Source organism: Xiphophorus maculatus, chromosome 21 (assembly GCF_002775205.1).
Source record: "Xiphophorus maculatus strain JP 163 A chromosome 21, X_maculatus-5.0-male, whole genome shotgun sequence".
NCBI lineage: Eukaryota > Metazoa > Chordata > Actinopteri > Cyprinodontiformes > Poeciliidae > Xiphophorus > Xiphophorus maculatus.
The window spans coordinates 14,377,002-14,400,028 of NC_036463.1; the positions used below are offsets into that span (position 1 = coordinate 14,377,002).

Below are 23,027 nucleotides of genomic sequence, written 5' to 3' on the forward strand. Positions count from 1 at the left end.
TTTTGTTTTATGCAGTGGTAGCAGCAATTAGCAAACACTGAGTGTAACTGCAAGTCTGCTTAATTTACATAGCTACTCCTCAGTCCAACCCTCCTAAGAACACATTTGTAATATGTTGTAAATATATTAAAAAATAATTGTTGTGATCACATACTTAAAGCAGATTCCCAGAAAGATCAGGAGCTTCTTAAAGAGACAGAGGCCCAACTGCAAGCCGTCACATTACAAAGTCAAATTTCTTTTAACCCTGACTTTTAAGCATGACTTTTTATTTTTGGGGGGAAAAAAATATTTTTCTGCATTCTTTGCGAGCTTAGTGGTCCCTAATTACATATCAATCATAAAATTGGACTCTGACACCTCCTGGAACCAGATTTGGGTTTGTTGCCTCAGGGCAACATTGTGCTACAAGGCTTTCTATAGTGATTATGAGAAATAAAATACAAATCAAACAAAAACTATATTCATAAAAAAAAAAAAAACTTTTTGTTGACAAAAGTAAATCAGACATGGTTCCAACTCACCAATATAAAATAAACAACCAACATACATTAATGAATGCTACATTTAAACAAATGACTAAAACGAGCATTTGTGTTTGTACGTGTGTATGTTTGGTGGAGTTGGAATCACTAAGGATGTTGCTATCAGTCTTTTTCCCTATTATGTGTAAAACATCAGGAACAAATTGCTTGCCGATGTGAAAAAGAGTATATATCACATTTCTGGTACTTGGTTATTGACATACCTGTGAATCACCATCTGTTTATCTGATTATCTATGAGTTGTAGCAACCAGATTCCAATGACTATAGTGAGGGCTGCAGGTTCTTTTTTTAAAAAGTTTGTAGTTCTGATCCCTTGGTAGAATTTGAGCCAAGCAAAGGACAACATTTCCACCAGCTCCCATGTCTGGTAGATTTGGTGGTGGCACGACTCACCCTGTGTAGGTTTGTAAAGTTGTACAGAACACTATCTGCACCAGCCATGTGAAGTACCCTGCAGCCCCATATTTTTGGTTTTGGCAGGTATTGCTTCAGTCTTTGCCTGCCTTGGAATAGGGCCATTTATTCATCGATGACCTGCTTATCACCTGCTTATCACCCTAGCCCTCTGTGGCATGGCGTTGCCACAGAGGGTTAAGTCACATTTGATATACAGCGTTGTTAAAGCAAACTTAATTTTGATATAAAATTGCACAATGTGCCTGGAAAACACTACTGCCCCTTTAAATGAAAACAATTGCATTGGTGATTCAGTCATGACATACAGTTTATGTTAGTAAATACATCATAACATTAAATACGTCAAAATAATGCTAGCTAGCAATGAAAGTAGCGAAAGCTCCAGTGGGACAACAAAGATGGCAATGGAAAAAAAAAAAATAGAAGCGCACAAGTATGGTAGCTTTTATTTTACCCATCTTCTGGCCATTGTGCCCTGTCATTTTATCTAATCGTGTATCTTTTATAAGTTATGTAAAGACTCAAACTTAAACAGTGATTTTGTTGTAGGCTAAGTTGTCTTACAACATGTCAGGGACATGGATAATGTTCAGCGGATTTTAACATTTTGATCACAAGATGAAAAGGGTATTTCTGAGGCGTATATAAATGTTGCTGCGCAGTGCAGTCAGATTTGTTTATCTCCAGCGGATGCCCAGCAGGTGGCAGCTCACAGCCCACAGCTTCAAAGCTGTGCCATCATCTTCACCTGCCCAGCAGCTGTCTGCTCTGGCACAGTTCCTGGAAAAAGAGGAAGATTGAGGTAAAGATATTTAAAAAGGTGAATTATTAACGTTGCTGGCTACTGTGTCTTTGTTGTTGTTTTCATTTGTGTGTTTGTCTTTATACTTGGTCTTTTATAAAATGTATGTGTTTTTATCCGCTTCATCTCACACAGTTCTGTTTTTACCAGTTTTACTATACTATTATATAAAACACAGCATTATTTAATTTGTCTCACTGACTTGTAGAATCCGCCGGTGAGCATCTCATTCTCTGGTGTAACGATGCAGTAGATAGAGGTGGACGCTCCCTCTGCAGGGGTTCGGATCAAGAAACTGAAGATCTTAGCTATGTCCACAAGAGGGCGCCTGATGTGCCTTGTAATTTCGGTGTTCACCATGCCAGGGTCCACAGAGAAAGCCATCACACCAAGAGCTAGAGAGGGGAAAAAGGGAGAATTAGATGCAGAATTAGATTTTTCCACCCTTCATAGCAGCTTGAAATGTGTTGGTAAGCTTTATGTGGTCTACATCATTTAAAGTGGCAGTATTATGTAAAATCAACTTTTTTAAGTTTTACATCATGTTATAATGTCGTTCCCTCATCAAAAAACATACCTGACATGTTGCCTTGATTTTGTTATGCAGGTTTGAGAAATCATTCAACTGTGCAAAACACTTGGGGGGACTAAGGACGAAGCTCCCCCTCGGAGCTGAAGTTTCCAAGCCTCTGACCTTCTACCTCACAGAGCCCCCCCCTCCCTTGAAAGTCATCCACTCAGTTCCTTCAAAATAGCCAACAGTAATTAGCAAACACCTGCTGGATCTGTGCATGTGCTGAGGTCATTATACAAGCTACTTCTCTGAGCAGTGCTGCTAAAAACATTGGTAAAGAGTTAATAGAAGAGAAATGTTCCTGACGCTGGAGTGTCAGACAGAGCAGGAGTTTCTTAAAGAGATGGAGAGTTAATTTCAAGGCACTAAATTATGAAGTCAATTTTGTTTTAAGTCATATTTGATATACATGGAATTTTTTATATCAACTAATGTTAACATAGTTACTTGATTATGTTAGAAAATGGCACCATGTACCCGGAAAATACTCAATGCTGCCCTTTAAACAACAAAGCAAAATCTGCTACAAAATGACTAATGCTTTTACTTTATATGTTTGGAAACACTGAGATAAGTAGGTGTGACTTGTGGAAAATGTTTGTTTTTTTTTGTTTGTTTGTTTTTTCACTAAAATTGGTTCTACTTGCTCATTTCCTTGCTTAGAGCAGTTGTGGCTGAGGCATGAGACTCTCACACTGGCAGCAGATGTGGACCTTTTGTTTTTCCATACACAAGGAGGGACACCCATACTGGCAGTCAGTCTTAAGGCCTCTGCCTGACACACACAAACACGCACCCCTACAAAAAAACACCAACACACCCTACCCTCAGTCCTTTTGGCAAGCTCTCTGGTAAACAGCACGTTAGCTAGCTTGCTCTGAGCATAGGCCCTGACGGGATGGTAATCTTTATCCCCATTCAGATCATCAAACTTGATCTTGCCCATGGCATGAACTGTGGATGATACGTTGATGACCCGGGACGGGGCAGAGTGCTTCAGCAGGTCCAGCAACAGGAAAGTCAGGAAGAAATGACCTGAGGAAGAAGAAACAGGCCGATGTGTTACAGAACTGAGAGAGAGAAAGAGAACTGATTCATTCATTTCTTAAAGAGAGATAAAAGCATCTCAGACTTTCTAACATCTTTATCCCTTACCTAAGTGATTGACTCCAAACTGCATCTCATACCCATCCATTGTCCTTGCATAAGGACAGATGGCAACGCCTGCATTGTTGATAAGGTAGTCCAGGGTCTTCTCAGCTGAAAAACAGAATAGTGTCATATCCCTTTGATTTTTGAAAACATTTCTAACTTTGTCCTGTATGCATTGTGTCCGTGTTTCACCCACTGTTGTAGATATTCTCAGCAAACAGGCATATGGACTTGGTGTCAGCCAGATCTAGCTGCCTGACAACCACTTTATCTCCATTCACTTCCCTCATGATGTCAGATGCCGCCTGCTCTCCTTTCGCTGTGTCTCGGCATGCCAAAATCACTCTAGCACCTACAAAGACAGATTAATTCCTTTGAACGGTGATGGGTTTTTGTCTGTACATGCAGATGTGAATTTGAGCAATGTTGTGGTTTTGTTTTTGGTTGTCATAAAAATGAACAATTTGTAGTCAATGTTCCTAGTGTTAAGTCGGCTTAAAATCTGATTTAAGCCAATTGGATATACTTTATACAATTTAAACACTTTCCACTCAGGATAATCTGAATAACAGATGAAAGAAAATATACAGTACAGACCAAAAGTTTGGACACAACTGTGTGTCCAAACTTTTGGTCTGTACTGTATATATATATATTTTTTATCTGAAAACATCTAACTATGCCTGCTTGCCTCTAGCAGCTAGGTCTTTAGCTGTTTCTTTGCCTATTCCAGTGTTTGCCCCGGTTACTATGGCCGTCTTCCCCTCAAGACGAACATCTGACGACCACTTGGGATTGAACAAAGACCTGAGGAATAAGAAGTCACATTGAAAAAAATCTTTAAAATTTATCCTGGGGTTTGCTGAACTTTTCTGCTAATTACATGCTCGAGAAATTTCTTACCTGATAGTTTGCATCTTTTTGTAGGCTTTGGAAGAAAACAGGCAAGATAACTCTTAAAAATCCGAGTGGGAGAGTCGTCTATAGAGGTTTGTTTCAGGGCTCAGGTCCAGTGAACTGACAGAAAGAGACACAGAGAATGGAGAAAAGGGAAATATTTTGCCCTTCACGGGTTTACAGCCTGACTGGGAAGTTACGTTTTTAGTATAAATGTCCTTCTGTTTGGGTTGAGTCCGTGTAACTAATGAAATAAGGCTGAGTCTATAATTGGGATTCTGATGAGCAGCCACATGACAAGTGATATTGTACAGTAGTTCAAAGATATAATTTTCAGCTTTTATGCTACACCAGATTAACCAATTATTGAACCAACTATCAGATGACATATGTTTGTCTGTCATCTGATATTGACAGACAATGCAGAGCTATATTATGAATATATCTACATAATAGCTACATTATCTATATTTCAGGTGTTTTGCAAGTTTTGCAGTTTCAGAATAACTTTTACAGAGTCAAAACCAGTACAGATAATGCTTTCAAATTCACTCTGAATTCTTGATGTCTATCAAAAACTTATATGACTGGAAACTTGACATAAAAATTTAAGTAGCAACCAGAGACTACAAAAGCCTTCGCTGTCAAGGACTTCTGCAAGGGAGCAAGTGAAATTCAAAACTTGTTTTCACAGGTGAGACCACTGTAATTTTAGTCTCTTATTAGAGTGGACTTTCTGGTGCTTTCCACAGCTCGGAATTTATCACCTGTATTGAATATGGTTGGTAGGCTCTAATCCCACCTGCCGATTAGGCTGACACCAACATCTCATTCAGTCCCAAAAAGTGTAACATTACGTTCCAAATGTAGAACATTAGCCAAAAGTGGGGTTCTCCCACTTGGGTGTACTCCTCAATGTCTTTACAATATGAGAAGGAAGTGCTTAGTGAAAGTCCAAAGTGGTGCTGCGAGGGTATCACTTTACGATTTTTGCATTTTGTCACCATCCTCAATGAATTTTCTTGTGATATTATAAAAAAGATAAACAAATAGTTGCACAATTTTATAAGTGTAAGAAAAATGAAGCAATTTTATCAACAAAGCCCGTTACCTTCAAAAGTAGCCTAACTATAATATAAGAACGTAAATAGAGTCCACCTGTGCCCAATTTAATCTCTGTATAAAAGGAGCTTGTTGTAATTCAATGGTCTCTTAATGTTGATTAAAAGTAATTGTTCCATTGGTAGACTGTTTCACTTATTACACTACTTATTAAAGGGTTTAGATTTAAAGGTTAATCTGGAACATATTTTTTCTAAAGATATACAAGATTATATAAAAAAGTATTTCAGATTTCGGTAACACTTTATTTGACGGGTTGCGCATAAGACTGACATGACATATGTAAAGTACATTTGCTATCAAAGTTACATTTGGCAACATGTACAAGTTACATGTTTAAAAAAGTTGATCAAAATCTGACACTTTTCTAAATCATTTTATAGAAATATGTTAAAGGTCAACCTTTAAGCTGTAGTATGTTCCCTTTAGAAAAAATGTCTTTTTAAGTATTTGTTTAGACTATCACTGTTATTACATATCAAACAGTAAAACATGAGACAGATAATCGATGAAAAACATTGAACCTCGTTCAATTTTAGTTTACTTATACAGACATAACATACTGATAGTTTTAACAAATATGTAAAAGAAAAAATGCTATAAAAGTTACTTACTGCTGCATTAATGTCATGTTAATAAATGTTCAAAAGCAGTTTGTAGAAACCTGGGTAACACTTCATTTGATGGGTGTGCACAAGACTGACATGACACCATCATAAACTTGACATACCATCTGTCATGAACATAAGGGAGTCTTTATGAATGTCTATTAATGTTGTTATGAAGTGTCATTCGGTAAATAATAATACTTTTAATGCAAAGTTGCTCCAAAAATTGCAATAAATGTGCCAACTTTGCATTAAAGTGTCATTACAAAATAATACAAAGTTGGTACTTTTAAAGCAGCTATTAGAGTGACTTTGCATTGAAAGTGTCATTCATAACAGTCATAGATATTCAAAAAGATTCCTTCATGTTCATGACAGATGTGTCAAGTTTATGACAGATTTCTGTCAACTTTATTGAACATGTAACGTGCACATGCTGCCGAATGTAACTTTTATAGCAAATTTCTTTTACATATTTGTTAAAATTGCTACTGTCATGTCAGTATAAGACAGCTTAATTTTTTTTTTTTAGATTATCCATCTCATGTTTTACTGTTTACTATGTAATATCATAGTGACAGTTTAAATAAATGTGTAAAAAATAACAAATAAATTTGTGTCCTGCAATGAGGAAAACAACAATAAAAAAAACACAAAAACTGAACAATAGAACATTACTAAATAAAAAGTTTGAAAATGTCCATTTACTCACGCATAGAGGCGTTTCTTAAGGATAATGCCTTGTTGGACAGTTTACCTCCAACCAGTTCCATCATTATCTTCGGTAACAAGTCAAAAGTGTAGCAAAGGTCAGCACCGTTGGCCAGGTTCAGTCCATATATCAGACCAAAAAGCATTACAACAGCTATTGGCACACTATCCAAATTGGACACCACTCTGATGCCTTCAAGAATAACCCTGGTGTCTTCATCTGCTGAATCCTAGTCTTTCAGGTAAAAAACGCCAATAGTGGTGGCTCCAATAGCCTCTTCAATGGTAGCTTCATCCACACCCTATGTGAAGAGATGGCAAGTTAATCTCGCTTTCTCTAAACCTAGCTGTATCTAGATCCATCTATATATAGCAATGGTTTTAAATCCATCTACTTAGAGATAAAGATGACTTTCTAGACTTTTTTTTTTAGAATCTGTTTTTCAATCCTTGTGCTTGAAGTTTAATAATTTACTGTACACAAATGTTTTTATAGTGAAGACAGACAAACTAATGAAGTTAAAGTACAGCACAGTGAAAACAAGCAGGTGTAAAAGTACAAGGTGAGAAATTTTCTGCATTAAAAAAAAAAAAAAAAGTTTATCCAAAAAGATTGCTAGTTGTGTTATGGCTATATCACTTACATCATCAATTTGTGCAACAATTTTTCTTAGGATTTCTCCAAGCTGTCCTCCTCTTCTTTTGAAAAGCTTTATCAGGTTGTCAAAATGGAGATCCAGCTGAGACAAGAACTTTGACTCAAGTGGCATGGTGGTAATTCTCTGAAACTCAACCCAAACTCATTCCCAACTACAAAAAATAATATTTAGATTACTTACCTAATCGGTGTGCCTCCAAAGATTTGTCTTGCGTTCTTGTGGTTGAATAGTCAGAAGAAACTGCACGGCAATGGTGATATCTTTAAAATGATCTTGTTTGGCTTCTTATTGGTTAAGATTCAAAGACCACTCTTATCATTTTCCAATCATATTTAATTATTATCTTTTGATATATTGCATCATTTCCGGTGATGATAAAACATGATTACAATGGTTTTAGTAAATTAATTTAATCACATTAAATCATCCATCCATTTTCTGTACAGCCTTGTCCCATAGAGGGGTCAGAAGGGGTCACGTTAAATCAACATAAGAAAAATTAGTAGTTTCATTATTGTTGGTAATTAAGTAAATGGTCCTTTATTCAATTGTGTAAATACAAGAAACATGACTGTCTTGTGTAGCATTAGCTTATTTTGTTTGTGCAAATTCAAAGACCCCTCAATTCTCATTTTTTCAGTGTATTATGTGACCAAATAACACCCCAGACACCCCAGAGATAAAGTTGTGGAGCTTGCAGGCTGGAAAATTGTCTATAAATTCTGCATTCATGTAATTGGCAGGAAGGTTTTGGCTTATATTTGTATATGTGAATATGAGTACTGGTGTGCTTTACTCAACAGTTTAGGAGGATATCTTTTTTTTTTTTTTTTTTTATCTGCTTCTAAAACAAATTACAAACACGTGTTTATGTCCTAAAACTTTTTACCCCTTGAAATCCTCATCCTCATAAAATCGCCACCAGGGGGTACACTGAAGCAACTTGCTACATTTAACACCTACACGTACAAATGCAGTCAGAGTTTTCTCGCTCATTTAAAGCTGAAAAAAGAAAATCTCCTTTTAACTGTAAAGACGAGCTCTGTCCTGCCTGGCCAACCATGTCTCGTGTAAACTATGTGAAAGCTAGTCATAACTTCCTGTTTTCTCCAGCAACCATATAAATAAGCAGAGATCCACACTCACTCGCACACACACACACACACACACACGCACACACACACACACACACACACACACACACACACACACACACACACACACACACACACACACACACACACACACACACACACACACACACACACATATATAAACATACCCCTGCTGACCCAAACCAGGCCTAACTGAGCTCTGCCAGCTCCTCTCATGTGGTCTCCCTTTGACGCTAGCTGGTCTGACTGCTCGAGCAGTTTCTCCTCACAGCTGCTCGCCATCCCCTGGCTTGATGAAAGGCTGTCTGTCTGTCAGCGCTGGGACAAACACAAAGGGACCTTGCCACATATGTAATTAGTCTTGCTTCATAGCGATTATAGATCATCGGGAGAAGGACTCTTTCATTGTAATTTGTCCATCCCGAAATAGGAAAGTTGACAGAGAGAAACCACAGAATGCCGGATGGCTGCCATCTATGAAAAAAAAAAAAAAGACTCAGACTTTAATTTTGAAACATATTTAATTTTAATCAAAATAGTCTTTCATTTATCCATTGCATCAGAGTTGATTGATATGTACATGATTTGTTAAAAGCTGCGTACGCATGGAGAGGTTGTGCTTGATCAGTGCAGTGAACCCAGCAAGACAATAGCAAAGCTTAGTTTTGTTTTCTTCAAAGGTTTTCCTTCAGTCTTTTCCAGAAGACACAGGCTCTTTCAAGCCAAATGTCGACACGCTTTGCCCATCCCACTCGGTTGTTTTAGAGGGCACAGAAGAACAGTAGCTGACGTTTCTGTTGGCAGGTGACAAGATCCCAGTTTGGATGCAATTTTTGACAGTTCTGAAAGTGAAGCAGTCTTCAGGGTCATTGTTTTTATCTGGACCTTTTTTTATGCAAAGATGTGAAAATGTGAGAAGATTTAAAAAGAAAAAAAAAGAAGAGAAATAGAAACAATGACTGTGGCAATAAAATAATATTTCAGCAATGACTTTGCCACATTTGGTCCTGAAGGGGCCTGAAACAGTAAAGGACCCAGGTAAATAATACAAAAGAGCTTTTGTAAACACAATTATGATTTCCACATTAATTAAGCACCCACATACATAACATATGGCACACAAAAATGTAAAAAAATAAAAATAAATGAAACATCAGACTTCCCAGTCAGTGTAAGTGTTAAATGATGAAAGCATAAGGCTTAAAACACCATATTAAATATTGACAAATTTGATAGATGCTTTCCATATTCTTTAAGTAAAAAAACTCATGTTTGACAAGAACTGCATTATAACAGGAGCCAAAACGATATTTAGAAACTAAAAGCTTTTTCAGGGGCCGCTAAGATTGTTTGCATTCTGCCTCAGTTGCACCACATGATCAAACACATCCTCCTCACTGAAAATCAAACAAAGGAAAACTCATACTTCTTTCACAAATAGATAATGCTTCTTTAGAATATATACAATCATCTATCACTTCTGAAATTTCGGACAGAGAGCATTAAGAATTTACCTTTAGAAAAACATTCTTGAAACATTTTGATTTTCTTCATTAAAATTTGCAAAATAAAAACAATCCAGCAATAAAATAGCTTATCAAATGCATAGCATTTTTCTCTTAGACACAAATTGCACATCGGGCGCAATAAGAAGACAACAAAGTCTCTGTACAGATTAAACAGTTGTCATATCAGAACTTGATGCGTTTTCATAATGCAAAAAAATATAGCTTCTGCGAGCTTCACTCAGTGAAATGCTTAAAATTCATCATCATCATCATCATCATCATCATCTTTGTACAGACTCTGTGTTCTGCCAGGTCCAAGTGTGGCTAACAGAGTACAGTTTCAATCATAAAAAAAAAACAACAAAAAAAAAACATTGAAAATAATTTCCACATGGTGGATGTTTTGTTACGTGAGGAAGCTCTTAAATCATCCAGATGTCAAACTTAGAGAAGAGTTTGAAGACATAAGTGTGGAGGATGAAAAGTGAGAAATTAGATATGTATTAACTATTAGTGTCGAGATCCAGCCGAAATTTCCATGCAACAAAAAAACCTTTTTTTTCTTTTTTTTTTTTCCCCCGGCATGAACCCAGTTCCCTAGAAAATTACACATCACTGTCTGGAAAGAAAATTGTTTCCAACTAAGAAGGTCTGGAAACAATATGAGAGATGAAATGTATGTAAAACTTAAGAAAACCAAACTTTGTTTTTATTTGGTGTTATTTTAACAATAAACCCATTACATAATTGCGATAGACTTTAAGGTTGTAGAGATGATCACTCTTCAGACCGCTGCTCATCACCCTTCACTTTCCCAGTATCATTTCTTGCACTGGCAGAGTCTGTTCTCGCAAGGTGCTATGGGAAATGGAGTCCCCCGGGGACCTAAGGCAGCTCTGGAAAAACGGGGCTGTCTCGTTGGCTTCTTCCTGCACGGGGCTCCCGAAGGCGCCGTCCGGCCCGCCCTCGTCGCTGCTCTGAGACGTCTGGCTGACGTAGACGACGATGACGTCACCGGTGACGTTCATCACCTGACCGCTGGAGATGAAGGTGGTGTTGTGGCTGCCAGAAACAAGACCTGAACAGTGAGGAGCAGAGGAAATGGTTGGGTTTACGACAAGTTGAAAAACAATTTTCATGTCAAGCGCTGGAAAAAAAATATAAAACAGACATTTTGTGGTGTTATGTAAGATTTTGAACTTCATCCATGACACAAAGCGATAGATTCTGAAGCAAAGTGAACATATGTTGGCTAATCCTATGTGACTAAGACCCATAGCCCAGTGGCAGAGTGGGTTCAATGACAATGCAAGATGGCCACAAAGAGGCCATTGGCTGCTGTGTCATTTCCTTCCAGCCAATTTACAGTCCACAGAAAGTCTCACTTTAAGAAAATCCAGACATGAACATCAGGAATGTCAGAAAAGTTTAAGGATTTAGTAAAAAGGCAAAATGTTGTTGCCATTTAGGCCAGTTTATGTTTAATTCAACGGCAGAAGTTCTGCTTTGAGTGTAACAATCAATTGTTCAACCTGGTGCGCATTTTTCCATAAGCCTATTATGTAAATTAGCAGATAATTGGGCATTTTTGTTGCTTAAGTCACATTTCTCCACATTGATCCCCTGCTTCCTATTTTGTCCCGCCTCCTGTCTGACTTTCCAGCCAACCCACCGTGACTCACAAGTCACGTCTCATCTGTTCCGATCTAGACACGCACACACACACACGCACACACACTCCCGCACACACAGAATCAGAGCAAATATCAGGAAAATTACTCTAAGTAGTGTGTTTATACCCTCGTAGGGTAAACTTAACAGAACACCTAGACATATAAAAGTTTAGGAGACAAACACTGTTAGTCCCTCATGTAGAGAGAGTGCCTCTGTGTTCCCCGTCTCAGAGTCCTTTCCCGGAATACCAGTCTGAGAAAAAAAGTGTCATTCAACCACAGCTTTCCAAACAAAGCTCAGTGGAATCTCACGGGCTTCTTGTGATTTATACTTTCCTAAATGTGCTTTTTTTTTTGTTATTTTATTTTATAGATTGTGAACAAGTGCAGCAGCTATATTTTATCTCAAGAGTAACTTTAAGCTGTAGAAAAACAATAGAGGCGAAACTCTGGACAACACCTTTCTGTTTATTATTTGGTTAAAAACTATTTCAAGTGCCCAGGTAAAACCGCTGCCTTCTCCTTAACCTTTAAATAGCATGCATGGGAAGTGGTATCTAATCAGCTGTCATTACTGCATGATGGGAACTCATGTTGGTCAGTGGGCATGTAATTAAAACAGAGTCACCAGTGAGAGTCAAAAAAAAAAGAAAAAAAAAGGGATGGTGTTTGCATGTTGGGAGGGTAAGGTTATAAACGTATTACTCAAGCTGTGCACATCTTGCTTCAATTAAAGCTGTGGTCACTTTGCGCAACCCTATGGAACTCTGGGTAAACAGGAGCTTTTGTGCTGTAGATGCACACAGAAACACACACCGAGCGGTGTTTGCTCCAGTGTGGTTCTGGTGGTTCTCAAACGCATCAAACACACACACATATCTTTTTCCTGCTCCCTGTGTGGTCCCGCCCTCCCCACAAATCAGAGCCCAAATATCAGAACCGGCTTTAATAAAACATGCTTCTTGGAAACAGTCGGAGCTCTGATTGCTGTTCCGACACCAAACCGCTGATGGCTTCACTGTAAAAGGCTCAACTAACAACGTGCCAGTCTGACCTGAACAGTTACTGATTTGCTATCTGGATATTAATGTTTCCCTCGGTATTAGCAGCACTTTAGAAAGTTACATTAAAGACTTTTGAACAACTTTGTCAAGATCATTCTGTTTTAAATTCAGGAACTTCATCCTCTGAGTGCTTTTTTTCCTTTTTCAATGTTTTTACTGTATTACAGCAGCTCAGTAAGAGTTATTTGAAGGTGGCTTCAAGCCAGCTGGTGAAATGCTCTGTTGTCATGCCAAAAATATGGCATAAAAAGACATTGACATGAAAAACAACTTATAAGCGAGATTTGTTTTATTTTCATCCTCCACCCCATAGAAACTCCAATTAGCAAGTTTCTTTTGTGTTCTTCATTTTTTCGTATATTTAAAGTGTCTACCAGTTCCAGTGTTAAATGTTTACTAGAATTTTAAGTTTATTGATCTTTGAGAACGTGCTCTTGCATTGTTTTGCCATCATCAAAAAATAGTCTACAAACACCAATATTACCATTTACCACAATAACTCTTGGGACAATTTATCGTCCAGCAAAATTTGTTATCGTGACAGGCTCAGGTTTAAGAGTTCTTGAGACCCAACAGAAACTATGAAGAGATTTTTTTCTGACAATATACGTAGTCTGTCCACATTACAAAGAGGACTGCATAAAAAAAAAAAACATTAGGCATTCTTATGCTGCATATAGACAGTATATTTTGCCAATTGGAGAGATTTTAAATTTAATGAGCACACCTGTGGTATATGCTTAACGGCTGCAAATTTCAATATTAAAGTTTTCACAGACCCTGTGAGGGCAGTGGAGAATGGTAAAAAAAAAAAAGTGTCAGAACAAAGTGAGCTAATCAAGATCAATATCATCATAGCTATTTTCAACAAGAATATCACAATCAAATATTGTCCTCACATTGTACAGGTGCAATTAAATGTATCACACAATGACATATTTCATAATCATTCTTAACGTACCAAAAAATTTTTTTTTTAAAAAGGCCCTGCCAAAAAACTATTCCCTGATGTATTTCGTACCTGAGGTAGGAGTCGGTTCAGCCAGCTCACTGTGGAGACTCTCAGGCGAGCACTCCAGTTCCGACTCCTCCAAAGAGGTCTTGTTCTCCCTGCTGGTCCCGCAGGAACCTCCCTGCCCTGGCTCTGGTCTGGAGGCCTCTTGGGGCTTGTCCAGGTACAGTTCTCCAGCAGATGTGGACATCATCACAGCACTGACCAGAGTCATAGCGGAGGCTGCATTGTTTCTAGTCGAGTCAGATTCTGTACTTGCCAGTCTATATAATTCGTCCTGCTTTATTAGGGACTTGTCAGACAGGGTGAACCCTAGCTGCGGCGTCACCAGAGCCTGGGACAACGGCAAGCAGAGTTCAGGAAGGAGATTGGATGGAGGAGCTGGAGAGGAGGAGTGGATGAGGGGAGGACAAACTGAGACAAGTGATCTAACACACATCTCACTCATGGATGAGCCCGTCTTTTCCTGGTCGACCCTTTCCTCAGGTATTTGATTGTCCCTTTTATCCTCTTTTCTGTTTTCCTCTCCATCCCGTTTACCTTCAAGGCCCCCGCATGAGCATGTTCCCGATGTCCCTGGAATAACCGCCTGGCTACAGTCTTCATTCTCTCCCACTTCGAGTGGCTCGCGAACAAGACTGACGCACACACAGGAACCTGCCAAAAGTGGAGACGCATTAACAACCTCCTCCTCTGACAGTTCCTCTGGTTCTCCGGAGCCCTGGCTCTCGGTCTCGGTCACCATCTTATCCCTAGCCCCTTCTTTTTCTGCCATTCCCTCTGTGAAGGGCAGAGAGATCTTGACGCAGGGAACAGACGCTGAGAAGGTGGATGGGGGGTCAAACTCAGGATTGTGAGAAGCCTGGCAGATGAGTTTGGTCATCTCACACGGTGCACATTTGGAGCCAACGACTTCTGGTATTCCTCCTCCTTCAGCTCCACTGCGGTAAAGAGGGGCCAACGTCTCCTAGAGTAAAACAAAAAGTGAAAGATGAAACTGAAATCAAGTCTAATTCTTTAGAAAAAGTAGTGTATGTCAAAACTTTGTGTGTTTCTTTTTCATGCTTGAAGTATTTTCAATGTATTTTATTGAGGTTTTACGTAAGCAAACAATGTAAAGTAGCCCTGAATTGTAATTTGGTGGGAAAGTCCTACATGAGTGTTTCAAGCATTTGTATTGAGCATGTGTGGTGGAAATCTATCCATGTGTTAAAATGGTCTAGTCAAAGCATAGGCATGAATTCTATTGAGAATCTGAAGAGCACATATCATTTCCTTTCACTTTAGAATTATGTGCAGCACATAGACATTCAGAAGTGTGTGAGAAAAATGTAAAAAAAGATTAAGTACTAGTTACCTGTTGTATCCTGCTCCTCTTCAGATTCTGGACACAGGATCGGAGATTAACTAAAAATATATAACACAACATACAGTGTTACATATTAAACTGCTGAGCAGAAATGTGCTTTTGTTTGTCACATGCAAATTCTGAATGAACATGGTCAACACCGAGAAAAGAATTTAAGCATAAGTCAAGAAGAAATGGTCAAGGAATTTACAAATGAATTTTAACTTACCAGAAAGTAACTTGAGTTTGTCCTTGTAACAGAAAAGCAGCAGAATGAGGAGACACAGAACAGTAATCACTGACAGCAATGAAACTATAAACCAGGAACCTGTAATGACAGATATATGAGTTTGCTTTGGTGGTCTGCATCTTGTTATTTAGTACACATAAAAAAAACAATCAAACATGTCCAAAACACATGTCTTCAAAATCCTTTGCAAATTTAAACTTTAAAAGTGACAGAAATATTCATTTGTTAAGCACAAAGTAAACTGCATGTTGACAGCCTGCAGTGGCTGTCTTACCAAAGACAGGTGGTCCACACTCTGCATCGGCCTGAGCGCTGCCTGGTTGCGTCTCACTCTTGCCCTCAGCCTTACATCTGGGAAAAGAAGAAAAAAAATAAATTAATTAAAAAATTTTTAGCTAAATGCACTGTAAACATACTTGCCATACTTTAGAATATTAGGTTAAAATATGCAGAATATGTTTGTAAAATGCTTGTAGAAATACACGTAAAAGTCACATCAAGCACATTTTTCATAGATATAAATCTAAAGGAAAACTATAGGATGTTTTTACTACTAGACATGCAACGAGATGTGTCTGTCATCAAGTGAAGAACAAAAAGATTTCAAGGTTGGATCTGGGGCAATTGGCTACACAGAGAAGGTGAAATTACAAGAGAAACTCAGATCTGGACAGAGGTCGATGATTCTAATAGCTAATGGTACAGAGAGCTGCACCAGTGCATTTATTGTCCACAGAATGTCACGGTATTCCAGGGAATTCCTTACTTGGTCCACTCTTTGCATTGTTCCTGATCTTCCTTAGCAGAGTAGAAGCCGTTCTTGCATGCAACACAAGTTTTCCTTCCATTTTTTGAAGCTGGTGAAGAAAAAAAAAAAAAAAAAAAAACACTTACACACACATTCATGATCACAATATATCAGTGTTGTACAGCCATCCGTAATAGCTCGACATGCATGGATGTGTTTTCTGTTAAACTGTCTCACCAGCTTCTTCCTCCAGTCCGGAACCAGGCCCACAGGTGGGTATCTTCTCACAGAATTCGCAGTTGATGAGCGAACACTGGAAACCAGGCTTGCACTGACACTGTTCTTCTCTCTTCAAGTCTTCACTATGAGCATTTCTCTTCATAAATCCCTTCCCTACAGATCAAAGAAGTGAGCAGGTTAGTAAAGACACAGACACTTTCTTCAGGATCTTGACATTTTTTTTTTTGTTTGTTTGTTTGTTTTTTGTAAAAAGCCGCAGATGCTGACCCTCATCGCAGAACTTCTTCTTGATACAGTTCGTGTCTGCCGTCCAGCCAGGCTGATAGGTGTCTCGACTGCAGTCTACGCATACGGTGTCTTGGGATTCATTGCAGTGAGAAAACACACGCTGACCTAGAGAAAAGGCAGCCAAACGGACACAGATAAGATGAAAACTACACATACATGATTACAGTAAGAACCTAAAAGCTACAGGGGGAAAATAACTTGGATGTGTATGAAATTTAGAACTTCTTTCCTCTGTTTTTTTTGTAGTTGCTACTTTTAGCATTAAAATCCAGCTACAATCTGTGTGTGACTGCTTGTGAGAACATTTGTCGAAGCTATTTTCAGCCAAATGTTGCTTTTTTAAACATCCTTCCTCTTTTGAAATGACTTTGCAAATAATAATAAAAAAAGAACTTTGCTTCCTGCTGATTCCATTGAGAATACCATATGAACACCACCCTCCACTTTTAGGTGCCTTATTACTATGTGTGCATACATGAACTTCTTGTTACCTGGTGGACACTTTTTGCAACACAGGGAGTCGTTGAAGTAGTGACTTTCTCTGCACTGGGCCGATTTGGAGATTGCATCCTGAAAGAAAAATGATATTATTTTACTGCATTTGTACAGGGTGGATGAGGCTTATAAATCTATATGACTGGTTTATAATTTTTGAGATCTTTTTCCAATATTTCGACCAACTCGTAAATCTCAAAAAAAATAATAAAATAATGGATTTTGAGATCTATGAGGATTGTTGGGCTATTTCCAAAACATGCTCAGGAATTTTACACCCTCTCAGAAAACCTTAGCAGAGCTACATTTAACCTCTAAAGCAGCAAATGAAGCTCTAATTAGACGGTGCTCAAACTCTTGCAAAATGCTGCAAAAGTACGCCACTTAGTCCAACACACATGCTGCACACACCCTCGCATCTCTCCAAACCTGTGGCTTGTGAACTCCTCACCACACTGCTGAATTAGAGAATCTGGCTGTTATGACAGAGGTGATGCCAAAGCCACAAACTCTATATATAAAAGGTAGAAAAATATAACCTATGGGACTGACTGCACTTTGAACTGTGACCAACTGTCTTCAGGTTCTCGTTATACTGTTTTCAATTTAAATTTCCCATGAAAATATGCAGCTGTGGTTTGCACTGTAAATAAAGGCTGGGGCTGTACAGAACTTCAATTTACCACACAGGTAATATTAAGGAAATTAAGAATTACATATTATCCATTAAAACCATTACATTTTAATGAATAATTGTAGTTTTTACAACATCATTAACTAATTTACATATAAAAGTCTGATTGTAACCTAACTGAATTTTTGGTTTATTTACTGTTATTTACAGTATATTGATTGTGCTTGGTACAGCTGACATGTCTGATGCTATTTTTTTTCCTTGGCAGATTTCTCCTGTTTTTCTTTGTTGTCTGGCTTAAATGTTCCAGGTGTTCAAACAAATTTTAATATCCGACAAAAACAGCTTAAGTGAATAAAAAAAGTAGTTTTCAAATGATGATTGCATTTATGTCTGATAGCGTCAAATTTGGCTGCAGTAATAATGTTTGACCATTTTAAGGTCACGGCATCTCTATCAAATGCATGTCCAGACTTTGACTAGGCCACTTTATCACACTATTTTTTTTTTCAGTAATTTTGTTTTTTAGTTTTCTTTTGAATTTTTGTTATTCCCTTAATTATGGAAAGTTATCCAGGTGGTCCCAGACCATCACACCACAACCACCATGTCTGACTGGTGAAATTGTTATTTTTGATCTAAAATGCTGCGTTTAAGCCAGATTTTGCTTTTTTTTACATAAAGTCAACATTTAGGTGCGAGAAGAAAGAAAAAAGAGAAGAAATATGTGTAAGGAAAATACTAAACATTTCCATTGCACATAGGCTGTATTACAAATGAACATATTAACCCAGCAAAAGTTTAAAAATGTCTTAAAACCTGGTTAAATTCCCCCTGCATTAGAGCACATTCAATCATCAGACACTTTAATCAAGTAAAGACACAACAGCAGAGTGACATTTGGTTTTTCTAAGAATGAATCAAAAACTTTTTACATCTTCCATCAGTTTTTCTCTACCACACCTCTATGTTAAACAGTGTTTAGTCTCCACGTCTGTCTGTGCAGCCTCAGGCGACGGTGGCTCAACAAGAACACTGGCTCACATTTAACAACCTCCTCTCAGACGCACACAGCGGCCAACCTTTGTTTTATATTCTAACCAAAGGGATAATGATGAACAGCACTCATAGCTCGCACCACAGAGCTAATAAAGACCATGTGCTGCAGTAAACTGAATTGTTATTTCCATCCATCCACCTATCCATCCATCCATCCAGTTTTAGTCTCTACATCTAGTCCAGGATCCACAGGAAGTGAGATGTTCGGAACTGTGTTTTCATTAGTCCAATATGTAAATACAGGATCTTGGCTATGTGTGGCAATGTGTTTTGACTAACTAAATATAAATGTAAAAGAAAAACAGCTGACCCACCCTATAAGATTATAGGTTGTCATAATGGTGAAAATGGAATCTCTGACCACAAACCTAACTTTATTTGCCGTATGTCCTCAAATCTATCATTACAAATGAATGTTTTTTGGGTTTTTTTTTGTAGAAACAAAATATGGGAAGAACGGAAAGGAGGAAATAGTCAAATGAGAAGGATTAAAATTAGACAGTCCTAAATGAAGTGGGGGGAAAAAAGGACAAAGAGGCATTCAGAGTTCAGTCTCCACCGTCACGTTCAGTAAACCCCCCATTTCCATCAACTTTTTCCTAACTAGTTTGCTTATCTTTCAAAACATCTTTTACTGCTCGTGTAATCCCGTCAAACACAGTTGTGAGTCAGGCTGCGATCCATTTGCCTCCAGAGGACGGGGAGAATTTGCATAACGGTCATAGCAGCTACTAGGCACAGAGCCAAGAGATGCACGGTGTGCCTTTTAGGGCTCTGGGGGGTTTTACTGATAATGTGCCGTAAAAGCAATATTGCACAACAACTGAATCTGTGGGTGGTGATTCCATCTGGGATTAAATTGCATTTAAAGTTACTAAAAAAAAATCACAGGCAAAAGTAGATGATACAGGAAAATCAAAACTTTCTACAGGGTTAATAAACAAGAGCTGGAGGTGATTTTCTGAGAAAACAACCCTTGATCGGTGAGAAAAATAGCAAAGTTAAAATAAATAATAACCTGTAAGTGGTACAAGTCATAGAATTCATGTGAGCTCAAGCAAAAGACCACAAAATTGACAAGTTTCTAAGACTCTAGTCTTTCCTAGTGCCTTTCTGCTGAAACTGACAAGTTTTTATTATAGACTTGCCAAAAACATCTAAAATTTCCTTTTTTTTTTTTTTTTTTTACAAAAGCTTCTATTGTCAAAGCAAGTATTGCTTCATGTTGTACAGCTGAATGCAAGAAAAGAACATGCAAACCCCAACGCTTTAGTTCCTTTCCATCAAATCAAGTTAGAATGTGCAGGTCTGATGCAACTCACTGATTGCTTAAGATGGCGCTCAGGTGTGACACTCGTCAGTGTGTAGGTGAAGGAACAGATGGACTGTCTGGAGATTTCATAGTAGCTACAACTGGTGGGGAAAATGTTTAGAGGGATAACGATAAAAGAAATGGAATCAGTCATCAGGGTAGAAGTGACACTTTGCTGCTGTTTTTACTGAAGGAGAAACTCAGAACATTATCGCCAGTACCAATGGAGGGTTTTCGATAAAAACAAAGAATTTTTGTGGGCAAGCAACTAAACAATTCCACCAATGTGCAGAATTTCCATGATTTATTGTTTTTGTATCCGAAGCTCTGAACATCTTGAAGTCATTGCCCATTGCCCAATATCTTACAGACAGTTTGAGACGAATTTGGAATGAACTGGGTAGAAGTGGTTGAAAACCTGCGACTACATGACGGGGAATTCTAGGGGGATGTTGTGAGCCAGTAATGGCAAGACCACTGTGAGAACCAAAATAAGAGCCAAAAGGTTTGCCTTGTCATTTTAAAGCATTGCTGGAAAATATTTTTACTCTTCCCCGTTCTGACTCCTTTTCCAGGCATCCGCTTGATGTTTGGTGATTTCACAACTTATGAAAACCTTGTTTTTCTCCTCCTGTGCCATTGGCATTATGAATCTCTGCTTGGGAAAAGATGCTGGTGCCAGCTCAGACTTGTTCTCTTTCAACACATTTTAGAAGCAGAATTATATGAAGAAGGAAAAAAAATGGAAAAGCATCTGTTCCAGTCAAGGCATTTCCAAGCTCCTTTACGGTAACAGGCAGGGATAGAGCCCAGCAGTCCCACCACTACAACCACATCTTACAAACCTCTGCACCTGGACGCTGTTAGCTGCTTGGACTACACAAAGTGGACAACATGTTTATTCTTCTCGTTAAGCATTGAAAATATTTAGTCATTTATTTTTGAAAGAAAACTCAATTTAAAACGCTTACTTGCTGAAAAATGAATTAAACAACATCAATATTACTTTGGCTGACAGAAACCCAGAAAAGAACCCCAAACTATCATCTAAGTTACAAAGGCAGAACAAATATATATTTCCCAGGAGTGCATTCTGTGCCTGATAATCTATCTGGTGAATAGACAACATGTTGCCAGAACTATTTTTGTCAGAATAGGACTCGATCCAAGCACAAAAGTTTACAATAGGTGTTTGTGCGCAAAACCCAACTTCAATATTTCTCCACCAGGGTCGGCTGGGGGTGTGTGGGGGTGGGGGGGGTTACGTTCCAGTGAATGATGTGATGTGATAAAAGTTTCTACAATACAACAAAACCATAATGAATCTCATGATGTTTGGGAAGTTTTGGTGGTGGAATAAAACGTGGTAAACCCCCAAACTGTGGCTATTTGGACAATTACGCATGCATACCAATTAAATCAATCTCAAAACTCAGAACAAAACAAACGTATTTTACCTGTGCGGAAAAGGTGAGGAGCACACACGTTATCCACCCTCGGAAGATCCACCTCATTTTTCAGAGTTATGGATGCTTCTGCGTCTTAACGCAAAGTCCAGAAATCAGGTCCCCCCCTTCGCAGCCTTTTCCCCAAGTATCCTCACTGCAAATCACTTCTTCTTGCTGTGTGGAGCCAAAGAGTGGAAGGATTTCCGCCACACACTGTCAGGGCATTCCTGCTTCTTCATTCCCCGTTAAGCAACGGCAGCTCCCACAGGCCTTCTCATCTTCCCCCGGTGCTTCCATTCACAATGTGTGCGAGAGTCTGCATGCGGGAACTTGTAAAAGCTGAGTGAGCCGAGGGACGGGGAGAAGATAGAAACTCCTCCTACCTTGTCGATGCATGTAAATGCAGAAAAGACTTCCCTCGCACCTTGTCACTTTATTTAATTTTGACGCTGTTCCTTGTTTGTAGAAGTTTGTATCAAGGTATAAAAAAAAGAAAAGAAAAAAAGAGGCCAGAACAGAAGCAAGAAAATGCAGACACGGGTGGCCATGTTGCGATTTTTATTGAGATTTCAGAATCTAATTAGGGTTTTATTGTCTTCTTCTTCTTTTTCTTTTTCTTCTTCTTCTTAAAGGGTTTTTTAGAACTGTGGGGTTTGAACAATGTGTTGTGCACCATTTCAAATCAAGGAGAACTAAAATATAACCAGTTGTTATTGTAACTATTTATTGTGATTTTTTTTAGTATCCTTGACCTGATTATGTAATGTATTGTTAAATTATTGTATAATAAATGTTTTGTTAAAAATCAAAAGAATAAAATAAAATAAAATTCTTATTATTATTATTATTATTATTATTATTATTATTATTATTATTATTAGTAGTAGTAGTAGTAGTAGTAGTAGTAGTAGTAGTAGTAGTAGTAGCAGACGTAGTAATTATATATCGTTCATCCGCTTTTGGATGTCCAAACTATATGCTTGATAGGGTAATTTGCGACATATGATCAGTATTATCCACTCATGAGTGTTATGTAAAAAAAAAAAAAAGTCAAACAATTTTACTTCATACATTTTTCTTAATTCCTTGAACCTTTTGACTGGCGAATGATCACCCTTTCCAAACATTCAATACAGCACAAAGCCAAATTGTGATTGCTCTGCTTTTTGTACGTTGCAAATACCCCCTGTACAACTCGTACTGCAGATTAAACCAGAGAAAACCTGAAGACTTCCCTTCCATGTTTCACCAATCGGTGGCACTAACATCGGCACATTTGTTTTTTTTTAGAATTTATGGCTTGTTTGCATACACGTCCTAAATTAGAAGTCAGGTCAGCAAAGA

General features: G+C 38.2%; 2 protein-coding genes across 2 annotated transcripts; both read right to left on the reverse strand.

Moving 5' to 3' along the window:
• Positions 1-1,253: 1,253 nt before the first annotated feature.
• LOC102234622 (retinol dehydrogenase 12-like) lies at positions 1,254-4,581 on the reverse strand. Its single transcript, XM_014470346.2, has 7 exons — positions 4,396-4,581; positions 4,184-4,299; positions 3,689-3,844; positions 3,496-3,600; positions 3,166-3,375; positions 1,969-2,161; positions 1,254-1,744 (listed from the first exon to the last, which is right to left on the reverse strand). Exons 1-7 carry the CDS (start codon positions 4,407-4,409, stop codon positions 1,642-1,644), a joined length of 897 nt encoding a protein of 298 aa, XP_014325832.1. The 5' UTR covers positions 4,410-4,581; the 3' UTR covers positions 1,254-1,641.
• Positions 4,582-9,106: 4,525 nt separating this feature from the next.
• Positions 9,107-22,018, reverse strand: LOC102229493 (tumor necrosis factor receptor superfamily member 11A). The gene is made up of 10 exons (XM_014470349.2): positions 21,693-22,018; positions 17,227-17,305; positions 16,715-16,840; positions 16,445-16,600; positions 16,226-16,316; positions 15,734-15,810; positions 15,439-15,537; positions 15,219-15,268; positions 13,871-14,828; positions 9,107-11,190 (listed from the first exon to the last, which is right to left on the reverse strand). Exons 1-10 carry the CDS (start codon positions 21,747-21,749, stop codon positions 10,919-10,921), a joined length of 1,965 nt encoding a protein of 654 aa, XP_014325835.1. The 5' UTR covers positions 21,750-22,018; the 3' UTR covers positions 9,107-10,918.
• Between the last annotated feature and the right edge of the window lie 1,009 nt (positions 22,019-23,027).

Bases quoted from the DNA above. Each gene is read 5' to 3' on its own strand.
- LOC102234622 (XM_014470346.2), bottom strand. The intron at 3,601-3,688 runs GTGGGTGAAACA...TCTGTTTTTCAG, and splicing joins TGCTGAGAATATCTACAACA to CTGAGAAGACCCTGGACTAC. The intron at 3,376-3,495 runs GTAAGGGATAAA...CTTCTTCCTCAG, and splicing joins GTTTGGAGTCAATCACTTAG to GTCATTTCTTCCTGACTTTC.
- LOC102229493 (XM_014470349.2), bottom strand. From the start codon at position 21,749: ATGAGGTGGATCTTCCGAGGGTGGATAACGTGTGTGCTCCTCACCTTT. The intron at 17,306-21,692 runs GTAAAATACGTT...TTTTTCTTTCAG, and splicing joins TCCTCACCTTTTCCGCACAG to GATGCAATCTCCAAATCGGC. The intron at 16,601-16,714 runs GTCAGCATCTGC...TTTGATCTGTAG, and splicing joins GAAGAAGTTCTGCGATGAGG to GGAAGGGATTTATGAAGAGA.